A 26867-nucleotide genomic window follows, 5' to 3' on the forward strand; every position below is an offset into this window, starting at 1 on the left:
CCGACTACAGTACAAACAGAATGAGACGTTGATAATAATCAGATTCTGCAGCTGATGCATATCCTTTAAGTGCATTGCATTTAAATTTCTCATGCTGAAAATACATACATACATACATGTAACACAAAATAAATAATACATGGCTGTAGCCTCCTTTTTTTAGATAACAAAAATGTAAAAATACATCTTTTCATCCATGTATTTCAAAAGTATGCTATGCCAGCAGATGGAATATATTTTTGTCTTGTCTAGTCCATCTTTATTTTGCTGACATCTAGTGGTGATACATGGACCCCATGTTAATTATCTACTCAAGAAACAGAGAGGGGGATATAACTATTGCCATATAACTCATTTTATATATGTTAGGGAAATTTTGATACATACTTTCCATCTTGTTATTATTAAACTGTTTGCATAGAATGATAATGATTGCACATTCACAAGATACCATGGAGCCATCGTCTGTCACAGGATGTTTCTGAGGGCAGAGCAGGCAGAGGAGATGCCCAGCTGAAGATAAACTGATGACATTGACTCTTTGTTATGAATATAGACTTTGTATTGCATTCCACCTTGTGTTACAAAAGCTGTTGTAAGAGAGCGTTAAGTTGGTCACTTTTCTGTACTCACAAAATGAGTGCTGTAAGCTGCCTCCTTGTTGGGTTCTCAAGTAAAATGAACTTTATTATAACTTCAGTTCTCTGTCTATTCTTGATAATGAAAGTATCCTAACAATATAATATGATATTATTATCAGAAGTGACACAGGAAATTAAACACTGACCCTTGACCCCTGGGTGCTCTCACTGTCCTATAGGCCTGTGACTCAACAATAGAGGGAACCGCTGTGTGCTGTTTGAATGTAAAGATCACGTTCAAGCCCTGCATACAATATGAACCCACTATGGCTCTAAATGGAAAAAAAGTCATTATGAGCGTCTATTATTATACCTGGCGGTGCTCCATCACTGAAGTGTCATGGGACGTATTGTTTTCTGGGTAGTATGTCCGAGTGGTTCCTCCATACTTGAAATAATTATGCATTTTAGCCATAACTTGTAACAAATGAAAGATTTAAGTGACAGATATAAAGTTTTCTATTTAGAAATGGCTCGTCTTGGGCACCTAGATAGCTCAGTTTTACTCTTCGACGCAGAGGCATTGGGTTTGACTCCAACCGGCGGCCCTTTGCTCCATGTCATTCCCCCTCTCTCTCCCCTTTCAAATAATCTTTGAAAAAAAGAAATGGCTCATCTGTTAACTAAACCTGATTTTTCCAAATTCCTTCAGAGCAGCCTGCTAATAGACTCATTACTTCCATAATGATCGTAACTATTATTAAAGTTCTTCAATAAGTCAGAGAACTGCTGGTTTCCCCTAATGCTATCTAAATTAGGGATGTCCCGATCAGCTTTTTTAGCCCCTGATACGATTTTTAAAATATTAAATATCTGCCGATACACACTGTTTTTTTCTCAGTTAAGAAATTACCATATCAGCTCTGATCCGATACTTACCGATCCGATCGGGGCATCCCTAATCTAAATTGTATGCGGTTTAGACTGGATGGATTTTATTATAACAAACGACATTTTGAATACACTTGTTGTTTAAAAAGGAAAGTTTATTCACACAGCACCTCTCTGATCCTCTCAAAGTGCTTTACAAGTCGATAAAAATAGAGAAACAAACTTTACTATACAGTACAACTGAAAACACATAAGTGACCGGCCTGTCCAACCAAACGTCTAGTCCAAACCCTAATAAAATGGTGTCAAACATAATGAATGGAACCTTCAGCCTCTGAACTGCTATTCTCAACAACAATTCAACATATATATTCACAATCAATCAGTGGTGGGAGTCAAGAAGGAATCAGCAGCATAAAAACCTTGCCTTTACTCTTTGAGCAGACTCAGTAGTTGACTGGGTCAGTAAACTGGGCATGAGACGGTGCAGTATGTACAGCATGTGCCTCCCATGGTGATTCCTCTCTGCAGGTGTACTGAATTTTTACATTTTTCATAAAACGATTGGTTGGTCAGGCCCCCCTTCCCCCCATTTAGAGCCAATCATAAGCTAAAGATGGCTATTTATACATTCTCCCTGTACCATGACTGAAAACACATTTAATACATGCACTTAACAGAAGGTAGCTACAAATATTCAGTTAAATTAGAAAATTCTAATTTAATAATATTGTCATATATTTGTTATAGTATATTTTCATCTACTATATATTCATGTAAGCTTACTCCATTTTATTTTTATTTTAATCTTGCCATACTTTTTTCAACTTATTTTCACTTACTATGTTTATTGTATGCACCAATACACCAAAGTTAATTTCTTGTATAGTGAGAACCTACTGTACTTGGCAATAAACCGGATTCAGATTCTGATAAAAACATGGTTTGCATTTTCCTTCTTTGCTTGACCTCTCATGGATTGTGATATAGAGTTACTGTAATCTACTCAGGATGAGAGAAAATTATGAATAACTGATTGCTGAACATAGTTAAAGTCTTATTTTAAAAATGTACTAAGCAAGAAAGAAGAAGAACATAATAGGGACTTGATGTGTTGCTCAAGATATATTGATTAAAAATGTATCCTAAGAACATGATTTATTATAGAGTGAAAGCTATTTCCTTCTTGATTGCCCAACGGAAATTAGCAGCATTTTTGTGTTATTAAATAATCAGTATTGCAGTCATAATTCAATACTACGTATCTACATTGTAAAAGTCTTTTTTTTCAGAGAGGATGATAAATGGTAAAATGCAGGGTGTTTGAAAACATAATGTCATGTGATGTGGTAATAGATCTTTTTAAAGATGTCAGCTGGCTTCTAAAATATTCCCTAATAAAGGCCATTATCTTCTCACAGGGTTTTCAATCCTGAAGCCCCCCCCAGTGAAGTGAGGTTTGCTGCTCAGCTGGGGCAGGGGTTCCAGCTGCTCCACCTTGGTCTTGGTCCTCTGCTCACTGGTGAGACACAAAACTACAGCATCAATAAATGGTTCCCTGCGTAAAATAAACTATGATTTATTTTTACAAGTCAATAATTCATTTCAAACTTTATTTAAAACTCGGGGCCCATTGAGGGAGACCCTCATTTTCAATGGGACCGAGTGTACAGCTAGGCATTTCGGCAAATTACATAATAATAATAATGACAATAACATTTAAAGCAACACTATGTAACTTTTCCCACTTTGGTCCCCCTACAGGTTGTCTCATTGGAACTACAGCTCACGCTACTCGCCGCTTCGGTCCCCCTACAGGTTGTCTGAGACAAGCCTGTTGGGGGACCGAAGAGGGAAAAGTTACGTAGTGTTGCTTTAAATTACAACAGATAAAAAGTTTAAACAATCAGGTAAGACAAACACAAGAAGATAGATACAGGTCATTTATCTAAGCCTTAAATTAACTGATAGATGCATAGACAGTTAAATAAATGCCAACAGATCCCGTTGCTCTGGACGGAGACCACTGAAGAATATTAGAAGCACTTTTCCGGTGATGGCTGAGCGTTACTGAGCAGCCTCCAACTGAGCTTGAAGACGTAGATGTGATGTGAGCAACGTGTCTGAAAGTGTGAAGTCTTCTGGTAGCTGTGCCGAGAGAAATCTCAATCATTCCCAATCTTACAGAGACGGAGAGCGTAGGTATATGTAAGGAGATAACATGGGCACAGGCTAATTATTGCTATCTAAAATGCTAGTTAACATTAGTAATTAAACTTAAACAGCTAATATAAGTCCAAACTGCCTGTGAGCTTCTCCTGTACTATACGGTAATTCCTCTACTATGCGACAGTAAGTTGCGTGGTTATGACACAATCGTTAGCTTATTTTTATAAAAACGTCTGCTACGGAGCCATAATGTGAGATACAAGGTAATGGAGCCTTTTATACATTGTTGTGTTTCTTTAGACATAAACAATGGACAAATAGAGTCTTTAAACGCTTCAGACGTTAAGTTATTCGCTGTCAAAGTGAGGTCAAAATGAATGGCAAAAATGGCGCCATAGGAGGTACGCGTTGTGGAGAGAGGCTTACCCCCTTGGATAGATGGGGGAGAGACCAATTTTAAGGTGATTTTTGCCGCATTCCAGGAATGTGGAGCCGTAAACGAAAAAGCAGTCTTACCAAGCTCAGTCCGGCTGTGAGAGACATCAAGTAAAGCCATTCATTGGACCGAGTGGAAAATGGATTTACATATAGAGTTAACAAGCTGGAAATGTAATGGGGTAGTTTACTCTGTAATAATAGTCTGTGTTAAAATAAAGATTTTTCTTTCTTTTGTATGTTCTGTTACTTGTTCTGCCTTTATGTAAAGCATCATTGAGTCACTTAAAAAAGCACTATAAAAATCCAAGCTATTAATTAAAAAAAATGTATGTTAAGATGTAAAGCAGAGAAAAGATCAACCTCACCTGTGAAGCTTTTTCTCGCTGAGGTACTTCTTCTTAATGTTTGCTAGCTCATTAGCTAATCGTTGGTTCTCACTCTTGTACTCATTCATCTTTGAGTCGAGCATTCTCAGCTCTGCTATCAACACCTGTGGAATCAGAGAAAAATAACATAATTTAGTCACAGAACGCAGAGAAGCAAACAGGTACCATGTTTTACTTGAAATCAGACGCTATATCTGTTATGATAATGTGTGTGTTATTTATAAAATACAAGTTTTTAGATACACATGGACTGTTATATAGTGGGGTGACTTATCTGACACAGTATCAACTGACAGGTCTTTATATCACAGTGTACACAGATCTGATGAAGTTTGGCACATACTGTACTTTATTTAGGCAACTTGTTCTTCATAATTAAAATCATTCCACCCTCCAACATTTCATGAAAAGCCTTCATCAAATCAATATATATTGAGGATTACACTCTGACGAAGGCCTTCGTTGAACAAAACTTTAACGGAATAATTTAACAAATACATATTGTACAGTCAAGTTTTTAAAGGACAGGCTTGTGAAGGACAGAGAAAGAAATAGTTGACTTAGAAAAACCAGATTCTGATGGGGTCAAATAGTAAAAATAAGCAAACATGATGAGTGGGATACAATAACAAAAAAAAACAACCTTGAGCTTTTTGGTTCTCTCTCTGATGGTCCACTGGCACTGCTGGAGCTGCTCAGCTGCCTCTGGACCGGGCTGCCGGGCCAGAATGTGCTTCAGCTCCACATACAACTTCTCCTTTTCCTTGATGGGGAAGCAAGGACAATTCAAGAGTGAGTGAGTGAGTGAGTGAGTGAGTGAGTGAGTGAGTGAGTGAGTGAGTGAGTGAGTGAGTGAGTGAGTGAGTGATTCTTGACAGAATTAACTTGGGTGATACATTTTTATTATTGTAAACTAATCCCATGTAAAGATCAACATCAACAATGCATTTATCCTCTGCAATTATGGTGTGTGTATCCAAAACCTGATATATCTTATTTATATGTGCCATAGAGCTCCATTGTTGTCCAAACACATGAATGAGTCACACTTGCTGGGTTTCAATTTACTGTCATTATCAAGCCAATTTTAAGCAAAGCTTTGAAATGTCGCAAAAAATAAATGCAAATTAGGCGTGTTTCCATCAACTGGTTTCGGAGTGAATAAACTCGGTTACAGCTTAGTTTGGTCAGAAGTTGGTGCTTGGCTACACATGGCTGTAATGCTCCAGTAAACAGATGAAGTAGAGGTTGCTAACCGGAAACAAAAAAAGTTGCCTTGGTCGTCTAACCCTGGCATCTACGAGAGAAAAATAGAGAGGAGGACTTTTAATGGTTCTTTCATGTCCACTAGTATGAGGAGACCTTATGGGAATATCCTGGAATACACCAACAGCAGGAAACCGCTGATCAGTCCTGTGAGTTAAACGTTCACTACGTCAGAATTTATTCGACAAAGGCTTTTCGAATCCCATTTAACGCATCAACTCTTTCTCGACATAGGAAAAAACCACCTCAAGCAAGCATAAAAATGGCTTTGAGGAAGTTTTTTAAATTTTGCCTTTTCCATCCAGCTTTTCTAATGCGATACTTACCTATATATTACCATGAACACACACCATTTATTTTGACTCAATCCCACACACACCTTCCTGTTGTCCCAAATACTCTTTAGATCACCAAATGTGTATTAATCCGCTACTGAAAATAGTCTCCATCAAATGAACTTTCCGCCTGTTTCCAGTTTGTTTGCTGAAAACTACAGTGGCCAGTGGTTTTAGGATATTAATGAGCTTTGTTTTTTTTAATACATATTCGTGACCCGAATATATACTTTCACGTACTAATGTTTAGTTGGTTTGGAATATTACAAGCCTTATACTTTAATCCCGAACAGTAGGTGTACACACTGAGGAGAGAGTTTTGACCTGTAATAGGAGTTCATGCTCCTCAAGCTCTTGGGTCTTGGCAATCAGTCGTTTTTGTAAGGACTGAATCTTCTGGATGAGTTCGTATTTGCCCGGGTCACTGCCCTGCAGGGGAGAGTCATTTACAAAATGTTAATGGACGGATCTTTTCCTCTCTGAAAAAATGCTTGAAGGGTGTGAGTGGCCCCATAAACTAGGAATAAAAACATTCATGTCACTGTGAGGCAGAGAAAAATAGATACAGTTTAGGGTTGTGATGGCTTCAAGCTAATCCACACAGACAGTATTAAAAGAGTGCTTCACCTCCAGTCGCCTCCATCGGTGAATATTTATGGGCTTCAGCTGCTCCTCGAGGACGCTGTTCCTCGTCCTCTCTCTGAGCAGCTCCCTCTGCAGGTGAAACAGCTCTCGCCTGCGACATGACAACTCAATGTTATTTTGCACAGTTTTCACATACATTATGTTAACAATTAATACAGTACATTTTCCCCATAGTTCACCGGAAGGTCATTTTAATCCAATGTAGAAAAACAGAGACATAAGGAAATATAAGCAATAACAACTTCTCACCCTTTGCCTGGTTAGGTAACAATCATAATGCAATGATAAGCTTTATTGGAATATAAATAATACAATTTAGGAAATGAAGCAATGAAGTGACATGTTAAGTGGAATCTTAAAGGTATTGAAAGCTTTACTTTGAAAATGCTGCAGTTTTAATAGAAAAGTTTCCTATAGTATTGGAAGTTAAAAGGAAGTCATTCCTACCTCTGACTCTGGATCTCTCTCCAACTTGCTCTATCTTTCTTTGAATGGTATGCTTCTACTCTAAACACTGCTCTTTGTGGGTCACCTCATTCTTTCTCCATCCTGTCCTCCTTCTCTACTCCAAATTCTTCTCTTAGAGCACTTCAACGCTGACTGTCTTTGTTCATAGTCCTTCACTTCATTTTCTCTTTATCCTGTTCAGGCCCTCTCTCTCTCTCTCTCTCTTTTACCTCAGGTCCTCTGTGTTGGGCACAGTCTTGTCCAGGATGCTCTTCTTGCGCTGGAGCCTCTTGATCTCCAGCTTGAGCAGGCGGATGTCATCCATCCGCTGGTTGTAGTGGAAGTCCCCCTTGCTCAGGATTGATTGCTGGATCCTGATCTTCTCATACAGCAGTGCACGCTCATCGTTGCGGTGCAGCAGCTGTTTGCCCAGGTTGTCTCGCTCTCTGATCACCTTGAGAGAAGTTTTGCCAACAAATAATCAGATACAAGTCTCCAGTGGAGTAACGCATTACAAAAGTAACGCAATTACAGTAATGTATTCCTTTTTGCTGTAAGGCAGTAATATAACGCATTACTAATAACATTTTGGTAATATTAAAACCGTTACAATCTCAGTAACGCGAATTACAACGCATTTTAACCCAACATTTAGTGGTGTTTCGTTTTTTTAAGAATTCACCAACACCACGAAACATTTTGGCACAGAAAAAAAAAGTCTGTGAGTGTTATTTCTTGTTGCTGGATTCAATGGTTGAGATGACGGCAGAGACAGATACATTTGCAAGATGGACATTATTTTCAGGAGTTTTTTACGCTGTGTTTCAACAAGCTGTCCCGTCTCTGTTCCAGTGGTCAGAGCCAGAACCAGAGACAGTACGGACAACACGTGTGTCCTGACAGGTAATGGTACTTGAGCATGGACAGCAGTGTGTCTGAGCAGCTTACAGATATAAACATGTCGGGAATTAATGTTGAGGCTTGTATTATCATTGTAATATCATTACATTTTATCGGCGGTAGAAAGTAACTATACCGTAAGGAACTTTTAATAGAGTATTTTTATTTTCTCCTACTTTTTACTTCTAGTCCAACACAACTCAGAGTCAAGTAGGCTATTGTACATTTTACTTCACTATTTATTTCATAGCATATGTTACTTTGCAAAGTCAGTTTGATAATACAACATAATATGAATAAATGATGATGTATTAAAGTGGATAAAGATGAGATTTTATTGATATTGTGGTGAAATTCACAAGCTATCCGCCAAGTCATTCTTCCGCTGTTATTTTAGGGAAAGTAACTCAAAAGTCACGCAAACGTAGTGTAAAGCATCACAATTCAGAGACAGTTATATTGTAATATAATGAATTAATCTCAAATGGCAGTAACTAGTAATCTATAATGTATTACATTTTAGAAGTAACTTGCCCAACACTGCAAGTCTCTGTTTGTCATTCTCCTTCTCTAGTTCTTCTTGTCTAGCTCCTTTTCTTTCTTTACCTGTTCAAGTTGTTTCTTCTGTTGGACCTGTTCAGCGTCAGCATCGGCTATAATCTTCTGCAGTTTTTGCTGTTCTGCTTTCTGGCTGTCAACACTCTGCTTTGTTTCTTCAAGCTGGAGCTTCTTCAACTGCAGCTCCCCCTGTAGGACACAGAGATGGGTGCACACATGTATACAGATTAGGCATAAAAGGTTCTGGCAATGTACAGTGAAGATAGCCCTAAAAAGTGAAAACCACTCATGGTTAATGGCTATCTTAAGCTTTGGAAGTTGGTCAATAGTTCATAATGCAATTTTCAACAAATGAAATATACTTAATTCATATATAATTAATACATGGGAGCAAATTTACATTAACATGTATTCATTTGGCCAAGGTTTTTGTCCAAGTGCAATTTAAATGTTGATGAGGAACTCAAAACCATACCCCACTATGAAACAATGAGGCAGGCTGCATTACCTTGAGAGCCTCGTTATCCTTCTCCAAACGCTTGTGTTCCTGCTGATCCTTGGCGATGGCAAGCTCCTTTCCAGTGATCTCATCTCTCAGTCGGGTGACCTGGTTGTTCATGGTCTTCATCTTCCTCTTCATCTCTGCAATCTCTTCCTGAGGCAGAAAGGCAGGCCATGGAAGGAAGGAAAGGAAGAATGGAAGGTAGAAAAAAATTATATGGAACAATATATTATATACTGTACATATAAAATAAAAAACTGCAACCAGTAGTTGAAAAGTTAACAGAAGTTGTGAAAAAGTTGCCTAGCCTAGATCCGTTTTACTGGGGCACCTGCCCCAATGTTGATCTGCTGTGCCGCAGTAAAATCTCATGTGTAAAAGCCGGCATATTTTTCACATCTAATGCGGTAAATTAATGATTTATGTTGACCATAAACCAGAGGTGAGCTAATAAACTTTATTTACTGTAAGGCAGCACAATCGTGCTTTTCTAGCTAAATAACGGTACTAACAGCTAACGTTAGCACAAGCAAAGATCGTCTATACTAAAGGTAGCGCATTTCAAGCAGCGCCAATAGTATGAAACTGTACACACTTCCTGTCTTCTAAAAGGGTGTGGCCTCGTTTAAACGTGTAGTGAACGTCATGTGGATGGATGAAAATGGATGAATAATTTATTTATATGTTCCTTTGCTAACGTTAGATATTTACACAGCTAAAAGACATATTTCATCACGGAGATTAGTTAGGGCGTTCACGAATGTTAGCTGACGTTAGCTTCTTTGTGTTGCTAGATCTCGCGATGATGAATTTAACAGAAACAGGGCTCGAACAAAGTTAATTTTCTCGTGAGGCGTCCGTTAGTGTCAGAATGTTCTGGAGATATGTGGCTTGTGAGAAAAGGCGCCAATATATACTTTGGTGACTATGGGGCGAAAGGATCGCTCATAATCTATGTTCACGTTCACTTATCCCATTGGAATCAATGCACTTGGACCTGCCGCTAGTCTCCTAAAGAGGCGTGGCCGTGGCGGAGCATACGTGACAGATACAGGAAACTACTGTTGGGGTGACTCGGTTCTAAACTGTCTCTGGCTGAGGTAACATGGAGATGCGTTCATGGTCTATTCCGTAAAAATTACTATTGGGCGAAGTTAAATTACTACATGATGTGTTCAAATGTAATCTTGTGAAATGTAGTTTTGGGCTAGAAAATTAAATAAATACAGTTATTCAAGGAGATTAGGAGATGTTTTATAATAATAATAATAAATAGAGGTAATTATGACCATTACAAAAGCTGCATTTGTTGCCAATTTCTGAAAATGTATTGAAATATAAATTTGTTGGAAATATATATTGTGTATTTTGATATGTACTTCTTTAAGCTTGTTCGTTATACAAAAGTTCTGTGCAATAACTAGGTCCTCTGTCAGTCGGTGTCCGAAATGGCTTTCCCTCTTGGAGATATTTTCCTTGCATCATAGTGCATTTCGTACATGTTTGTTATTGCATTTTGGGTTCATTATTATTATTGCAGAATAAGCCCAGTTGTTTCAATTTCAGGAGCAGAATATAAATGGCAGTATTAGTGGGCTAAGCAAGGGCAGTAGGTATAGCACAGCATATAGCAGACTTTTTGTGCCCCAGTAGAGCTTTATGTCTAGCAACGCCCTGTCAGCCCAGGTTTACCACCCGAAAAATGTGGGCATATGTAGCCTCAGCCATCTTATCACACTGGGAAATACAGAACATAAACTAGCTGGCTGACTCCTTAACTGGATAATTAACTAACAAATGAAAGATGTCAAATAGACTGCACTTCTAAGGTAAATGGACTACAGATTTTTCTACCTTAACAGGGTAATGCATTACAATTGGCCTTCATTCACAATCACACACTGATGGCGACCGAGCTCACATGCAAGGCTTTGGCCTGCCCATTGGGAGTCTTTGTCACTTTGACATAGGGCTGGGCGATATGGACCAAAAGTCATATCCTGATATATTTTGGCTGAATATCGATATACGATATATATCCCGATATTTTTTTCCGCAAAGTGAGAGCAAATGTTCAGTCAAAGCCAAAATCAAATATGACATGTCACAAGTAGTTTCATAGAGACAGTTGCAAAATCAAATAAATAATAAACCGGTTTCTTCACCTGGTTCATGATTAAATGCTCAGCTGTTCAAATAACAATAAAATGTAAACCTAAATACTGTATAACAGGAGTACCTTTTTTGAAATCAAAGCTCCATATTTGTGATTCGTTCCAAAGGTCAATTAAGCTTTTGATATTAATATAATCTACTTTGTTCAAAATGTAATGCCTCATGCCTGTAAGCCTAGGTTTATAGTCCCATTCTTCCACTTGATACTGCTTCCACTTAAGTAAACTAAAAGATGAACTATCGACTACAAAACAAAGAAACTAATTAATGTGTTAATACAAAGAATATTTATTATGATCGGTTCACAGATCTGAGTCCAAACGGAAACTTCACCCTTCTGAACTAAGAGTTTCTGCTTCAAGGTGAAGTTTAAAACAGACTGAAATGTCCAGGCTCATTCCTCCACTATTTATTTCTGTATGTATTTATGCGTTACGTGTCATTTTAACGGGCACTGAGCTCCAGATCCTGTAGCCGCAGACGGTCTCTGCTGCCCCGCTGTAGCTTCTCTCCGTCCGCCGGCAAACTTAGTGGAACTTTCCGCCGATATCGACATACAGGTCGTCCTGGACTACGTGTAAGATCCTACCGATCACCACTCTGTCTTTGGCTGGTCCGATCTGGATCAGCGGGGACCGGCGCAGCAGCGAGGCAAAGCTGTGTTTTTCCCGGGGGAAGAGACGCTGCGGCCGGCCACGGAGCTCTCCGCCTCCCGCTGCCGCCGGAGCTCAGGTTGCTGGTCGAAGGCGGCATACATAATCATAAAACACATTGTCACCTGTTAAATGTTATTCATTGCTGTTTGTTCTTTTCATTTCCTCTATCGAACATAATTAAGCAGTACAAAAGTCCGGCATCTTTAGCGTTGATCTGAATGCTTCGCACCCCTGTTCCAAGATGGCGGCGGTTTTGACGTATGTTTAGAACCTCAAGGCGACATCTGTGTATATATCTATGGGAGCAAGGATCACATTTGAACTATATCGATATATGCGATATGGTCTAATTCCATATCTCATTTAAAAATATATCGATATATTTTTAATATCGATATATCGCCCAGCCCTACTTTGACATGTGGACAGGAGGAGCCAGGGATCGTACCACTAACCCTGTGATTAGTGGACGACCTGCTCTACCTCCTGCGAACAGCTGTGCATTGGTACCTGAGCCTCAATGAGGTTTTTGCTGTAGAGGTTCCTTTCAGACACAACAGACTCCAGCAGGTTTTCTTGCTGTTTGAGCTGGCACTCTGCCTCAGTGACCTTCTTCCTCCAATCAAATATCTCCGTCTCTCGCACTTCAACGTCATTCACTTTCTGTTGCACCTGTGGAACAGAGCAAAGTTGTTTTTTTGTTTCTGTTAATGGATATTGTTCATGTATACAGTTAATGTTTCTACTAAGTTGTCTGTTTTAAAATTATTTTTCCACTATTATTTAGCACTTTTGGACTTTATTCTGATTCATTCTCTATTTTCCTATGGTTTTAAGTATAATGACACTTACGGTCTTTGTTCTATATATTTCCGGTTTGAAGCTCACTTCTGGTTAGTCACCCTGAAGAAGCCCTGTGTGCCACAACGCGTTGCTGCGTATTTTTTTTTTAACCTTTTGTTAAATATTAGCCGCATAAATAAAGGCTTTTTAATATTTTCCTTCGAGACTGCCCTGCTGTTCCCTTCAGACACGCTAAGGTTGATGGCAACTTTCCCAACCTTGTGATAAGAAATAGCTTTGTGTAATATTAAATATTAAAAAATAATCCAAATCAGGGACGTGCACAGGTACGGGCTATTGTTGCCCGGGCAACTGCCCATTTGCCCTGATTGGCTTAGCTGCCCCTCTGGTGAAAGAGCCTGAATAAACTTTTCTTTCTTTTTTTTCTTTTTTTTTGCTTTGATGACTGCATTATTACAATAATATGCCAATCATTACTAAAGTTAAATCAAATTAAATCACTATATCATCTAATCTTGCCCTCAGCAATATATATATATTATTAATGGTGCCAAATCATAATTTTAGTTATCGCAACCAGAATCATTGAGTGCAGCCACTGTCTAAAGGTCAACTGGCAACACTAGTGTCAGTGTTCAGTTTTTTAGAAGTGAAACGTACAGTATACTTTTCATTTTATATATTATATTATATTCAGATTCTAATAATTGTATTCAAGATGAGGCCTAGCACAAGGCTCCAGACCAGAGAGGGAGGGAGAGCATGCGGCGCATCACTCAACAATTCAGACAGCTAGGCTACATAATGAGAGTGGTGAGTGTTCCTATAAAAGGGCCACGTCAGTAAAAGCGCGATAAGGAAAAAGATAGATGCTACGGCCAATAGTATTCTTAACTTACATTATACTGTATATAGAACTTATTCAGAATTATAATGTTTCCTTTGGAGAAATCTCCATCTTTGAAGGCTGAACGGGGGGGGGGGGGTTAGAGCCATGTCTACGGTTAGAGCAATGGCCCCTCCAAATGTCCGTGCACTAGGGCTGTCAACGAATATTCTAAATTCGAATAGTTTTTAAAAAACGAATTTCGAAAGTGAAAATTAATATTCGAATTAAAATAAAAAAATAAAAAAGTGGAAAAAAACGCTTGCGGTAGCAGAGGCTGTCTGGCTGTCTGCTTTGCTAGCGCTCCTGAAAGCCGTTACATACTGGACGCAGCCCAGCTGGCGCATACAAATGTGACATCATGAGATCGCCGTGACTATTTATACGTGCGCGACCTGGGCTCGAGCGCCATAAATCGGACGCACCGGTCTATGCCTTGGATGCATGCGCAACCAGATGTTCGAATAGTTCGAATATTCTGTGTTTTTTTAGAAGGAATATTCGAACGTCATTTTTGAGCAATTTTGACAGCCCTACCGTGCACGTCCCTGATCCAAATAATGAAATGCAATAAGCTAGCTTTTCTGCATAACTTGCCTTCTGCATGAGGTTGCTGGTCTCGTTGATGTAGCGGTCTCGTTCTTTCTCCAGCTGTTGGATGATCTTGCGCTGCTTCTGGGCCTCGTGGCGGTAGCCACTGATCTCGTGTTCCAAGGTCTTCTTGTCCTGCTCCAGGAGCTTCACAATGTTCTGCTGTTTCTCCGTTGACAGTGCAGCTTTGATCATGTTCTATTGAATGGGATCATACACACAAATGCATAAACACGAGTAAATGATGAGGAAAACTGTAGATAACAGGATAACTACTCTGTGTGTCATTGATCCACTGTCCATGAACATTTTAATGAAATAATATTGTGCATCACACAACGTCCTCTGTTTGCAAGAACCTATGGTACTCTACAACGCATACCTTATTTAAGATGTCTCTCTCTCGGATAAGCTCTTCTATGGCTTTTCTGTCAGTTTCAACTTGCTTTTGGGAAGATTCAAGATCTGTGGAGGGAGAAAAATTAGGACAGTTTGTATTGATGGTCAAAACCAATAGTGTTATATACATATAAAATATGGGTATTTTCATATTAACTAGTTCAGGGGTCTTCAACGTTTGTAGGACAAGGAACCCTCAGCTGAAAAAGAGACGGAGCAAAGACCCCTTAGGCTACTATATATAATGCATAAAATTGAGCTGCATATTAAACTGGGCCTACAATAACGTAAAGGGCGGCCTAAAGCCTCCAGATATACCTTTTTATGGTAAATACAATACTAAGCTATTAAAATAATAATTTCTTGACATATTCATATATTTCAAATGTTAAATGTGGAACAGTGAATCATTAAGCTTAACTGTATCTGTGGATGGCTACCTCACCTACAGGCCAGTAAGCCTATCATCAATGTTGTATAAATTTAAAAAAAGATTTATCTTTTCAACTAATATGTTGGATTCATGTTGATGTATATTTTCATATATATATATATATATATATATATATTTTTAAACTATTAAAAAATAATTTGGTGCCCCCCCTGCAGCAACTCTGAGGACCCCCCTAGGGGTCCCCCTGTTGAAGATCTCTTTCATGAGTATGCCACTATGTCATTTTTAAGTCATTTAGCAGGTCTTAAGGCTTTAGTGAAGTCTGCTAAGAAGAAGATATATATATCAATGAAAATGCTCACAGTGCAGAATCTAGTACAAAATGAAGTACATACAAGAATTGTAAAGGAGAAACAAGAAAATGCCAAGAAATATCAGAGACTTATCAGAATAGGGTGTGGGTGTGAGACACAATAAATACAAGAAAATCAAAAAAACAAAAACAAAACATCACTGTGTTAGTGCATACAGAAACAAATATATGGGCTGTGATTAGAAATGGTCATTGCTTGTTTTCCTCTTAATTACCACATACAGCTGTTGACCACCCTGCCAGTCCCGACTCTATCCATCACCCCTGAGACCTTTTTTAATGTAATGTATGTATGCATTTTAAGCACTTCCATCTCAACTTCCACTCTGATTATAGCATTTAGAGAACTAGATGTTAGTGTTAAGAAACAGGATCAGCAGCTGCTATTTCAGCTCCATTTGGACAGTTTCCAAGAGATAGGCTCTGATACGTCCTCCAGACAAATTCAAGTTATAACACTGATACTATAAAAATACTACTAAAATGTTAGTTATATTGATATATTGTTTACCTTTTTTGTTGTCTCTTTCCACTCATCTAGTTGTTCCCTTCTTCCAAGGCCTCCGGATAAACAGGACATGCACACATGCAGAAACTTGTGTCTATGTGTTTTGGGAATCATATGTAATATATTGTTTTGTATTGTATTGTAAATGCAGGGTCTTTTTTTGAGCATGTGCAGATGCAAGCATATCTGAATGCATCTGTGCATGCATATGTGGGTTACTTACCACAGTGACTTATATGGATTTGGATTGTGTTTGCATGTGGACAAATCTGTATTTATGTAGGGAAGATACACATATTTTCATGTGCTCATCTTGTACTCTTGTAGGATAAACGTAAGGGTTTCATTATCTCATGTCAGACTTCAGAACTTCTCACAGCTCACAGGGACCAAGACAGGGCAGCACTGAGGGATGGAAAGACTGGGCAACATACTGTAGAGAGGATGATGGTTCATGGAACTCTCCAAGTGTATGTGTGTGTCGCTGATAAAGCATGGCAAGCTCCCGTACCTTTCTCCAGACCGGCGATCTGAGCTTTCAGTGTCTCCCTCTGCACATCCACATCAGCTTTCTGATCCTCCATCTGGTGGAACTTCTTCTGGATGGCTTCTCTCATCTTTGTCTGTTTGGCAATCTCCTGACGCATCTGATTCACCTCCTCTTCTCTCATCTGACAGGCGGGAAGGTGTGTGAAGTATTCACAGAAGTAGCAAGGAGTAAACAGGAGAGTGGAGAGGGCTATAAGTCAAATGTGGTCTGTCTCTATGACCACAGCCCTCACATAACTATTTCAAAGTAGTTAAGACAAAAAGAATAACCCTTTTTCTCTTCTTTCTGTCTGATACAGTTCAAAACACAGTACACCTGTTTCTGACTGGCTCGTTACATGATGTACTGTCGGAGCAGTGCCCCCTTGTGGTTCAATAGGACAGAATCACATCATCTAATATCAGGTATCCTCCACCACCATGGACGGACTGACAATTTGTGTGTTCTGGAAAAGTCCAGAACGGCCGTCCAACCAACGGCCATCAGCACAAAAAAAAAGTCTAATGAAGCGATATTAACAGCCAACAGCAGGGGGCGCTAATACGATCATTTACTGTATATGCTACGTGTAAAAGAAACTGAGGAAGAAAACTAGGCCTACTAGTCTGGCAATCACCAATCCACAGCCTGGTCATGATGAGGGACAGGCAGCAGAGTTAATTTCAGATCAGCAAGAGGTACTGGTAAGTGCCAGGAGCAGGGCACTTTATAATAAGGTTGCCTTTATCCCTATCTTAGGGAATTACATAGTCAGCTATCAACATGGGTGTGTATCATGATTATGAAAATTGTCGTGCCATTTAGTGCTGTTGAACTTAAAGTGTTAAATAATTTCTGTTAGGTTGACTGACAATTTGTGCGTTCTGGAAAAGTCCAGTGTGTTTGTGTGTGTCAGTGGACCAATGTGTACCTTGAGCTCATTTGCGTTCTGCTGATTTTCCAAAGAGAGATGTTCTTTGACTGATGAGAGCTGCTCACACTCCTGCAGCAGCTTGTTGTTCTTCACTTGCATCTGCTCCAGGTCCTTGGTGGATCGCTCATTCAAAATCTGTCACAGTCAGGGAAGAGATCCAGGTGTCAGATGTCATTATATTATATATGTATGTACTGTATACATGTTTGTGTGTGTGTGTATATATATATATATATATATATATATATATATATATATATATATATACATATACACACATATACATATTTACAATGTTATGGTTACATTTAATCAGAGGTGGAAAGTAACCGTACTTTTAATTGAGTATTTTCATTTTCTCCTACTTGCCTATTATATGTTTTACCTCTCTATTTTATAGCTTTAATTACTTTGCATATTCACATTCATTGTACAAAATATTATGAATAAACTATGATGTATTAAAGTAGATAAAGAAGAGACTTTATTGATCCCATGGTGTAATTCACAAGCTACCTGCCAAGTCATACTTCTCCTGTTATTTTGGTGAAAGTAACTCAAAAGTAAAGCAAAAGTAGTGTAAAGCATTACAAATCAGAGAAAGTAATATTGTTATATAACTAATTAATCTTAAATGGCAGTAACTAGTAATCTATAATGTATTACAGGTTGGAAGTAACTTGCCCAACACTGATAACACACTACATACACACTATGAAGCATTACTTATTACTTAATTAATCATCATTAAGCATTGTTCCTACATTATTACACATTGGTATTCATAAACACAGTTCTACATGTTTTATTCTTGATTAATAAGCTCAACTATAATGTGTTTAATGATTGTATTTTCATACTATAGGTTTAACATAAATTACAAAACAGCTATTTATGGGTTGTCAATGGTTCACGAGATCGTTAAGAAAGTGTGAGTAAAGGATTACCAAACTATTTAGATGTACATGTATGCATGCATTTACACATATGAGGATTTAGACATGCACTAATGGTCATACAGTGTGTTAATATGTTTTATAAACACTTATCAATACTGCAATTCATGATTAATTCAGGTAGTTAGAAAGCATTTACTCATTGTTTTGTGTGAGCTGATCTAAAGTGAGGACTATCTATGCCTCACAAAGCATTTAAAAAATGAGATTAAAGGGCACTTTCCAAAATCTTGTGAACCATTAACAACTCGTAAATAACTGGTTTTAAAATGATAAATGGTAATACTTCATTTAGAAATGGTGAATCCATTGATCATAAAGTATGGAAGTACATTAATTAAACACATTATAGTTAGGGGTTATTAATCAAGAATAAAACATGTAAAACTGTGTTGATGAATTACATACTAACGTTTAATAATGATGAATAAATCTAATCTAATCTAATCTAATTTCTTATATGTTTGCTCTGTAAAGCATTTTGGTCTGTCTAGCGGCTGTTTAAATGTGTTATATATAAAAAAATGAACTTGAACTTAACTAATGCTTCATAGTGTGTAATTTTATAATAATTAATTTATACTATTTATTGATCCCCTCTCGGGGAACCTTCACCTTATCGTGGTGGAGAGGTTTGTGTGTCCCTATGAACCTGAGGGCTGTGTTGTCTGGAGCTGCGTGCTCCTGGTAGGGTCTCCCAAGGCAAAGTGGTCTCAGGTGAGGGGCCAGACAAAGAATGGTTCAAAAACCCTATGAGCCAACGAGGAAGAGGTGAAGTTACCCTGCCCGGAGGAAGCCCGGGGCCCCCGTCTGGAGCCAGGCCCAGATGGCGGGCTCGTCAGCGAGCGCCTGGTGGCCGGGTTTGCCACGGAGCCCGGTCGGGCACAGCCCGAAGAAGCAACGTGGCAACTCCCTCTCCATCCCATGGGCCCACCACCTGTGGGAGGAACCGCTGGGGTCGGGTGCGCTGCCACACGGGTGGCAGTGAAGGTCAGGGGCCTCGACGGACCAGACCCGGGCAGCAGACGCTGGCTCTGGGGACGTGGAATGTCACCTCTCTGTGGGGGAAGGAGCCGGAGGTTGTGCGGGAGGTGGAGCGCTACCGGTTAGATTTGGTGGGGCTTACCTCTACGTACAGTCTCGGTTCTGGAACCATACCTCTGGATAGGGGTTGGACTCTTTTCTTCTCTGGAGTTGCCCAGGGTGTGAGGCGGGAGTGGGGATACTCACAAGCCCCCGGCTGAGCGCCGCTATGTTGGAGTTTACCCCGGTGGACGAGAGGGTCGCCTCCCTACGCCTGCGGGTTGTGGGGGGGAAAACTCTGACTGTTGTTTGTGCATATGCACCAAACAAGAGTTCAGAGTATTCGGCCTTCTTGGAGACCTTGAGTGGAGTCCTGTATGGGGCGCCAGTGGGGGACTCCATAGTTCTGCTTGGGGACTTCAACGCACACGTGGGCAATGATGGAGACACATGGAGAGGCGTGATTGGGAGGAACGGCCTCCCTGATCTAAACCAGAGTGGTTGTTTGTTGTTGGACTTCTGTGCTAGTCATGAATTGTCTATAACGAACACCATGTTCGAACATAGGGATGCTCATAAGTGTACTTGGTACCAGAGCGCCCTAGGCCAAAGGTCAATGATCGATTTCATAATCGTTTCATCTGATCTGAGGCCATGTGTTTTGGTCACTCGGGTGAAGAGAGGGGCGGAGCTGTCAACTGATCACCATCTGGTGGTGAGTTGGGTCAGGGGGTGGGGGAAGACTCTGGACAGACCTGGTAAGCCCAAACTGGTAGTGCGGGTAAATTGGGAACGTCTGGAGGAGGCCCCTGTCCGACAGACTTTCAACTCACACCTCCGGCGGAGCTTTTCATGCATCCCTGTGTAAGCTGGGGGCATTGAACCCTAGTGGACAATGTTCAAAGTTTCCATTGCTGAAGCCGCGGCTAGGAGCTGTGGTCTTAGGGTCTTAGGTGCCTCAAGGGGCGGTAACCCACGAACACCGTGGTGGACACCGGTGGTCAGGGAAGCTGTCCGACTGAAGGAGTCTTTTCGGGATATGTTATCCCAGAGGACTCCGGAGGCAGTTGCAAGGTACCGAGGGGCCCGAAGGGCTGCAGCCTCTGCCATGAAAGAGGCAAAGCAGCGGGTGTGGGAGAAGTTTGGAGAAGACATTGAGAAGGACTTTCGGTCGGCACCAAGGTGCTTCTGGAAAACCGCTCGCCACCTCAGGAGGGGGAAGCGGGGAACAATCCAAGCTGTGTACAGTAAGGATGGGACGATGTTGACCTCAACTGAGGAGGTAATAGGGCGGTGGAAGGAGCACTTTGAGGAACTCCTAAATCCGACTAATACGCCCTCTATGGTAGAGGCAGAGCTGGAGGATGATGGGGGATTGTCGTCAATTTCCCTGGTGGAAGTTGCTGAGGTAGTTAAACAACTCCACAGTGGCAAAGCCCCAGGGATTGATGAGATCAGTCCAGAAATGCTTAAGGCTCTGGGTGTGGAGGGGCTGTCTTGGTTGACACGCCTCTTCAACATTGCGTGGAAGTCTGGGACGGTGCCTAAGGAGTGGCAGACCGGGGTGGTGGTTCCCCTTTTTAAAAAGGGGGACCAGAGGGTGTGTGCCAATTATAGGGGTATCACACTTCTCAGCTTCCCCGGTAAAGTCTACTCCAAGGTGCTGGAAAGGAGGGTTCGGTCGATAGTCGAACCTCGGGTTGAGGAGGAACAATGCAGATTCCGTCCTGGTCGTGGAACAACGGACCAGATCTTTACTCTCGCAAGGATCCTGGAGGGAGCCTGGGAGTATGCCCAACCAGTCTACATGTGTTTTGTGGATCTGGAGAAGGTGTATGACCGGGTCCCCCGGGAGATACTGTGGGAGGTGCTGCGGGAGTATGGGGTGAGGGGGGTCCCTTCTCAGGGCCATCCAATCTCTGTACAACCAAAGCGAGAGCTGTGTCCGGGTTCTCGGCAGAAAGTCGGACTCGTTTCAGGTGAGGGTTGGCCTCCGCCAGGGCTGCGCTTTGTCACCAATCCTGTTTGTAGTATTTATGGACAGGATATCGAGGCGTAGTCGGGGTGGAGAGGGGTTGTAGTTCGGTGGGCTGGGGATCTCATCGCTGCTTTTTGCAGATGATGTGGTCCTGATGTCATCATCGGCCTGTGACCTTCAGCACTCACTGGATCGGTTCGCAGCCGAGTGTGAAGCGGTTGGGATGAGGATCAGCACCTCTAAATCGGAGGCCATGGTTCTCAGCAGGAAACCAATGGAGTGCCTTCTCCAGGTAGGGAATGAGTCCTTACCCCAAGTGAAGGAGTTTAAGTACCTTGGTGTCTTGTTCGCGAGTGAGGGGACAATGGAGCGGGAGATTGGTCGGAGAATCGGAGCAGCGGGTGTGGTATTACATTCAATTTATCGCACCGTTGTGATGAAAAGAGTGCTGAGCCAGAAGGCAAAGCTCTCAATCTACCGGTCAGTTTTCGTTCCTACCCTCTCCTATGGTCATGAAGGCTGGGTCATGACCAAAAGAACGAGATCCAGGGTGCAAGCGGCCGAAATGGGTTTCCTCAGGAGGGTGGCTGGCGTCTCCCTTAGAGATAGGGTGAGAAGCTCAGTCATCCGTGAGGAGCTCGGAGTAGAGCCGCTGCTCCTTTGCGTCGAAAGGAGCCAGTTGAGGTGGTTTGGGCATCTGGTAAGGATGCCCCCTGGGCGGTGTTTCAGGCACGTCCAGCTGGGAGGAGGCCTCGGGGAAGACCCAGGACTAGGTGGAGGGATTATATCTCCAACCTGGCCTGGCAACGCCTCGGGATCCCCCAGTCGGAGCTGGTTAATGTGGCTCGGGAAAGGGAAGTTTGGGGTCCCCTGCTGGAGCTGCTACCCCCGCGACCCGATACCGGATAAGTGGACAAAGATGGATAGATGGATGTTTATTGATCCCCAGTGGGGAAATTACAATTTACACTCTGTTTTTTTTAACAGGCCTGAAATACACACACAAATTCATTTATTCATGCACAAATGGAGAGATGTCAGAGTGAGTGGGTTGTGGGGGTATGGTGCATTGCTCAAGAGCACCTGGCAGTGCCCAGGGGGTGAACTGGCATCTCTCCAGCTACCAATCCACACTCTGAACTTTAGTCCGTACTGGGACTTGAACCAGCAACACTCCAGTTCCCAACCAAGCTCCCTACGGACAGAGCTACTGCCACCCCATGTAGTTATTATAAAGAGGAAGGATCTATAATTTGAAAGACGATGATAAATATTATAGCGGTAGGTTTGAAGAATATGCTTGCCACTCCATTGCTGACCTTTATCTCTTTGAGCTGCTGCTCCAGTCTCTGCTGCTCCTCTTTGGCCCTTTGGGCCTGCACATTCACAGCTTTCATTTCCCCCATCCTGGCCTCCATGTCGACGTGCAGCTGCTTCACCTCCTTATCCAGCTTTTCCTTCAACCTCATCTCACGTGAAATCTCATTCTGTTGGACCTGGAGCTCCTGCTGGAGCTAGATTTAGACACAGAGCAGCAACAAGTTGTCATCAGAGCTAGATTGAACTGAGTTTTATTTGTAAGCATCCCCAATGGCTTCAGCAAAGCAATTTCTGGTCCTCCTACATATGTTCATCAGCAGACATATTGATGTGGGAAAAGAATATTGTAAAACATAAGTAACGTTACTATAATATATATAACTATATAATATATATGGGCCTGTCACAATTATTACATAAGTCTTATTGCAATTTCTTTTTACATAATCGCTGTTTCTTTGTTTAACTGCAATGAACTCCTAACATTAGCTAAGGTCCTGAAGGAGATGACTGTTGATGGTAATTGGCAGTTATATGTTCATTTAAGAAAATGTTTTATGATAATAAAGAGGCATGGTTTACTTCATAGGCTGTGTAGCTGTGTTACTACAATATATGGGTCACATGACAGAGATATAACCAAAATATTTGTTTTGGGATTCCTTCAAAACTTTAATTTGTTAGAAAAAGTAACACATAAATGAATAGTTTTTTAATTTGACTGAAACGCAATTATTTTGGAGACAATTAATTGGACAGCAAAATTTGGAATTGTTACAGCTCTAAATATATATAATGTGTACACAAATCCAATTTCCTTCTACAGTACCTCTCTGTTTGGCTGATGCAAACTCTGGCAGTATTGGCAATCTTCCCATGAATGAAAGCCTCCTAACAAAATTTTAATCGGTGTTACAATAACTTCTTGTGTCTTCTTGTACCACTGATGTGAAAATCTAACAAAATCAGAAGTACATTACAGGTCATCCTACAGAATTTGCCACTTATTTACCTGAGAAATATTTTCTGAGGCACTATCTCGCTGGGCCTCTATCTCCTGCTGGGTGGCGATGGCCTTGTTTAGTTTGTCTCTCAGAGCCTCCACAGTTGTCAGCAGATCATCCCTCTCTTTAGTCAACTCCTGATTCATTTTTAGTAGATCACTGAAAAGAAACAGATTATAGATGGTTTCATCCAGTTTTCCAACAGCGTCCACACAATAAATGACTGAGAGCACGGGTGATGGTGACAAATGGGTCACCTCTGCTCTTGGTCCGTAGAGAAGCCAGTTTGTTGTTCAGCCATTTTCATTAGGTTGGCAACTTCTTCTTTTAAAGTCCTGATGGCCTCTTTGTCCCTCTTCTCTTTATCGTGTGCAGCATCAACCATTTTCCAAGCTTTGTCCAGCTCCTACAGTGTAGGCAAAGGAACATGTTAGCAAACTATTGTAGAGTTAATAGATTCTGAGGAGTCCAGAGGAGAAAAATGATTAAAAAAAAGTCACCCAAATGATATAATAAAATACAACTGTTAATACTAAACACCAGATTTCTGGTAATTTATTTTATAAAATATGAGTAACATAACCTCCATGTTGGAAATCATGTCAAAACCTTTATAAACAAACAAAAAAGAAATAACGTGCTACACTATACTGTGGCCCCCAGGTGTCAAACTCAAGGCCCGTGGGCCAAATCCGGCCCCTCACAAATTCTGATCTGGCTGGCAAACCAAAAAGACGGGAAACACTTTTCAAACTGCAATCACGCAACACGTTGGCAGATTTGCTGACTTTGAGACTCAGAAATTTCCCCAGAAGCAGAGTTTTCATATTCAGGCTGTGAAATAGGTTGCTGTGAGTCGGCTGTGTGGTAGCCTGCTTTTAAAAAATCTTTGATTTGATTGATTTGCTAAATTCTATGATGGCTAAGGAACTTTTTTGCTGACTTTGTTAAAGGCTTTATGTCGACCAAACTGTAGGTGAGAAGACTATATGACACATTGAATAATACAGTCAAAGATATTTGATTTTTTTTGTTAAATAAAAGCAATAAACTACATGTCTGGCTCTTGATGTGATTCTCATTTTCCAGTGTGGCCCTTAGTGAAACTGAGTTTGACACCCCTCAGTGTAGCCCCTCATGTTCTGGCAGTATACCCTCTTTAGTGAAGTTATGGTTGTCTCATCATCCTGGGACAGTTTCAGGGCAGCTGCCACTTTAGTTGAGGTGGACACAACTTCTGCATTCAGCTCCCTGCATTTGGACATGAGCCTCTTCTCATTCTCTCGGGACTTCTTCAGCGCATGGATGAGCTTCTCATACTCCACCCGGACCTTGTCCATGCTCTTGTCCCCAGCCAGCTCATTGAGGATCATGTGGAACTCCTCCAAGGACTCAAACATGTCCTCTCCTACCGGCCTTGTCTCCTGGAAACACAGCAGAGCCACAGACTGTATGTGAACATGTATGAAGGTTGGCAGTCAGAATGAGCCTTTAAATGTATTTCAACAGGTAAGACGTTCTGGGCTATGATCTGTCAGATATAACCCTCATGCATTAAATCATAAGTCATTTTGAGGCAGAAACAACCTTCCAGTGACAAAGTAGAAGCTGCAATCACTTTTAAGCAAGTGCAAAAGTGCATTTCATGGGTTGTAGGCCTATTGCTAATTTAAAAAGGTATTTCTACAGGTAAAAAGTTATGGGTGGGATATAACCTGTCAGATATAAATACAATCAAGTCATTTTGAGGCAGAAACAACCTTTCAGTTACAAGGGAAAGACTGCCATCACTTTTTGGCACAACACCGATCTTGTGCTTTCTATCGAGATGTGCTTCTGCACTCGTGTAGGAGCATTGTTTATGCTACCCCTACCTCTAAATATAATTTATAATAGAGTATCAAAATATGCTACCCACATTCTTACCGTACACTTTAGCCGGTTTGTAATCAAAAACATAAAGTACTGACGAAAATACACAAAAACACATAATTCATTTTTAGACAAGGAAGTAGGCCCTACACCGGCTGCTTTTTCTGTCCTAATGAAAGGCTCTTTCCACAGATAAATAACAGGTAACGTTAATGTTATGTGAAATATATTATTACACGAAGTTACTTAACCTACTTAATGTTTATACCCTATAAATAGCCATTTTCAAGTTTGTACTAACCTACTGTAAGTCAAGTGTTCAAGTCAAATGTTCAAATATATTTGAACATTTGACTTACAGTAGGTTTAGCTAAGTTTATACAGACAGGGTGGTGAAATTAACGTTAGCAAACATGCTAACGGTTCACTTTCCACGCGGTCTAATAGACGTCATATTAGCCAAATTTAACGTTACAGTAACTTTGTGTTGACAATTCCTTGCGACACTTAGCTAACCATGTTAAATGTTTAACGTTACGTTAATACTCAATGAACATAGCTAGCTAAACGTTAAGTTAAGAAGAGCACTTACCTCCATTATACGAATGGAAAAGTCAGTATACAATTCGTGAATTCTTAAAGTTATAGTTGTACTGGTGTTAGTTACATCAATCGAGCTGTTGACGTCAGTTGCTAAGCAACCGCAGATGTCGCGAGAGTAAGAGCCGCTGGTTTGCTGTGTTGAACAATGTATTCTACATTGTAACATGTACTAGCAGTGCATGTTGTTGTTACACATTAGATTCTAATGAGAATATAATATATAACAATGTACTGTAAACTTGTTGTCTTTGTAATTTGTCTCATTGTAAATGAGGGCCTGCCTTGAGCATAAAAAAAGGTTGAATGAATTTAAGGATAAAGTGAACATTTACACTAGCACAGGGGTTTTGATGTCAGTGTCCACATGTGCAGGTATACCCACATATTTTAGGGAGTCTAAAAGAATACATAATAATACATAAATAATAATACAAATATATTTAAGAGGTAACTGGGTCAGATCAGTTCAGACCAAACAGATTAGAGGTGTGTAATTTACCAATATAGTCTCATGATAACTACATAGTGCTAAGTGAGACTTTTCCATCACAATATCATGATATGGCTTAAATCACTGTGTTCATGGTCTTAAAGGCCATATAAGCATTTTAACTGCAGCTAAATTGGCTTGCCATAGTAGGTAAAGCACAGGTGTGATATGTACACAACTATAACAATAGCTCCACTCCATGCCTGTGAGCCAGAATATCATGTCATTCCAAAAGGCCCCTGTGGATATGCCAG

General features: G+C 40.6%; 1 protein-coding gene across 1 annotated transcript; it reads right to left on the reverse strand.

Annotated features, from left to right (window-relative positions):
- Positions 1-1640: 1640 nt before the first annotated feature.
- cfap58 (cilia and flagella associated protein 58) lies at positions 1641-26194 on the reverse strand. Its single transcript, XM_028596486.1, has 18 exons — positions 26113-26194; positions 24803-25072; positions 23906-24054; positions 23657-23807; positions 22644-22838; positions 17365-17502; positions 16416-16575; positions 14613-14695; positions 14237-14428; positions 12460-12621; positions 9125-9271; positions 8665-8805; positions 7389-7612; positions 6694-6802; positions 6391-6495; positions 5109-5228; positions 4445-4569; positions 1641-2991 (listed from the first exon to the last, which is right to left on the reverse strand). Exons 1-18 carry the CDS (start codon positions 26116-26118, stop codon positions 2880-2882), a joined length of 2589 nt encoding a protein of 862 aa, XP_028452287.1. The 5' UTR covers positions 26119-26194; the 3' UTR covers positions 1641-2879.
- Positions 26195-26867: the final 673 nt, after the last annotated feature.

The sequence above is a fragment of the Perca flavescens genome, chromosome 13 (assembly GCF_004354835.1).
Source record: "Perca flavescens isolate YP-PL-M2 chromosome 13, PFLA_1.0, whole genome shotgun sequence".
Lineage (NCBI taxonomy): Eukaryota > Metazoa > Chordata > Actinopteri > Perciformes > Percidae > Perca > Perca flavescens.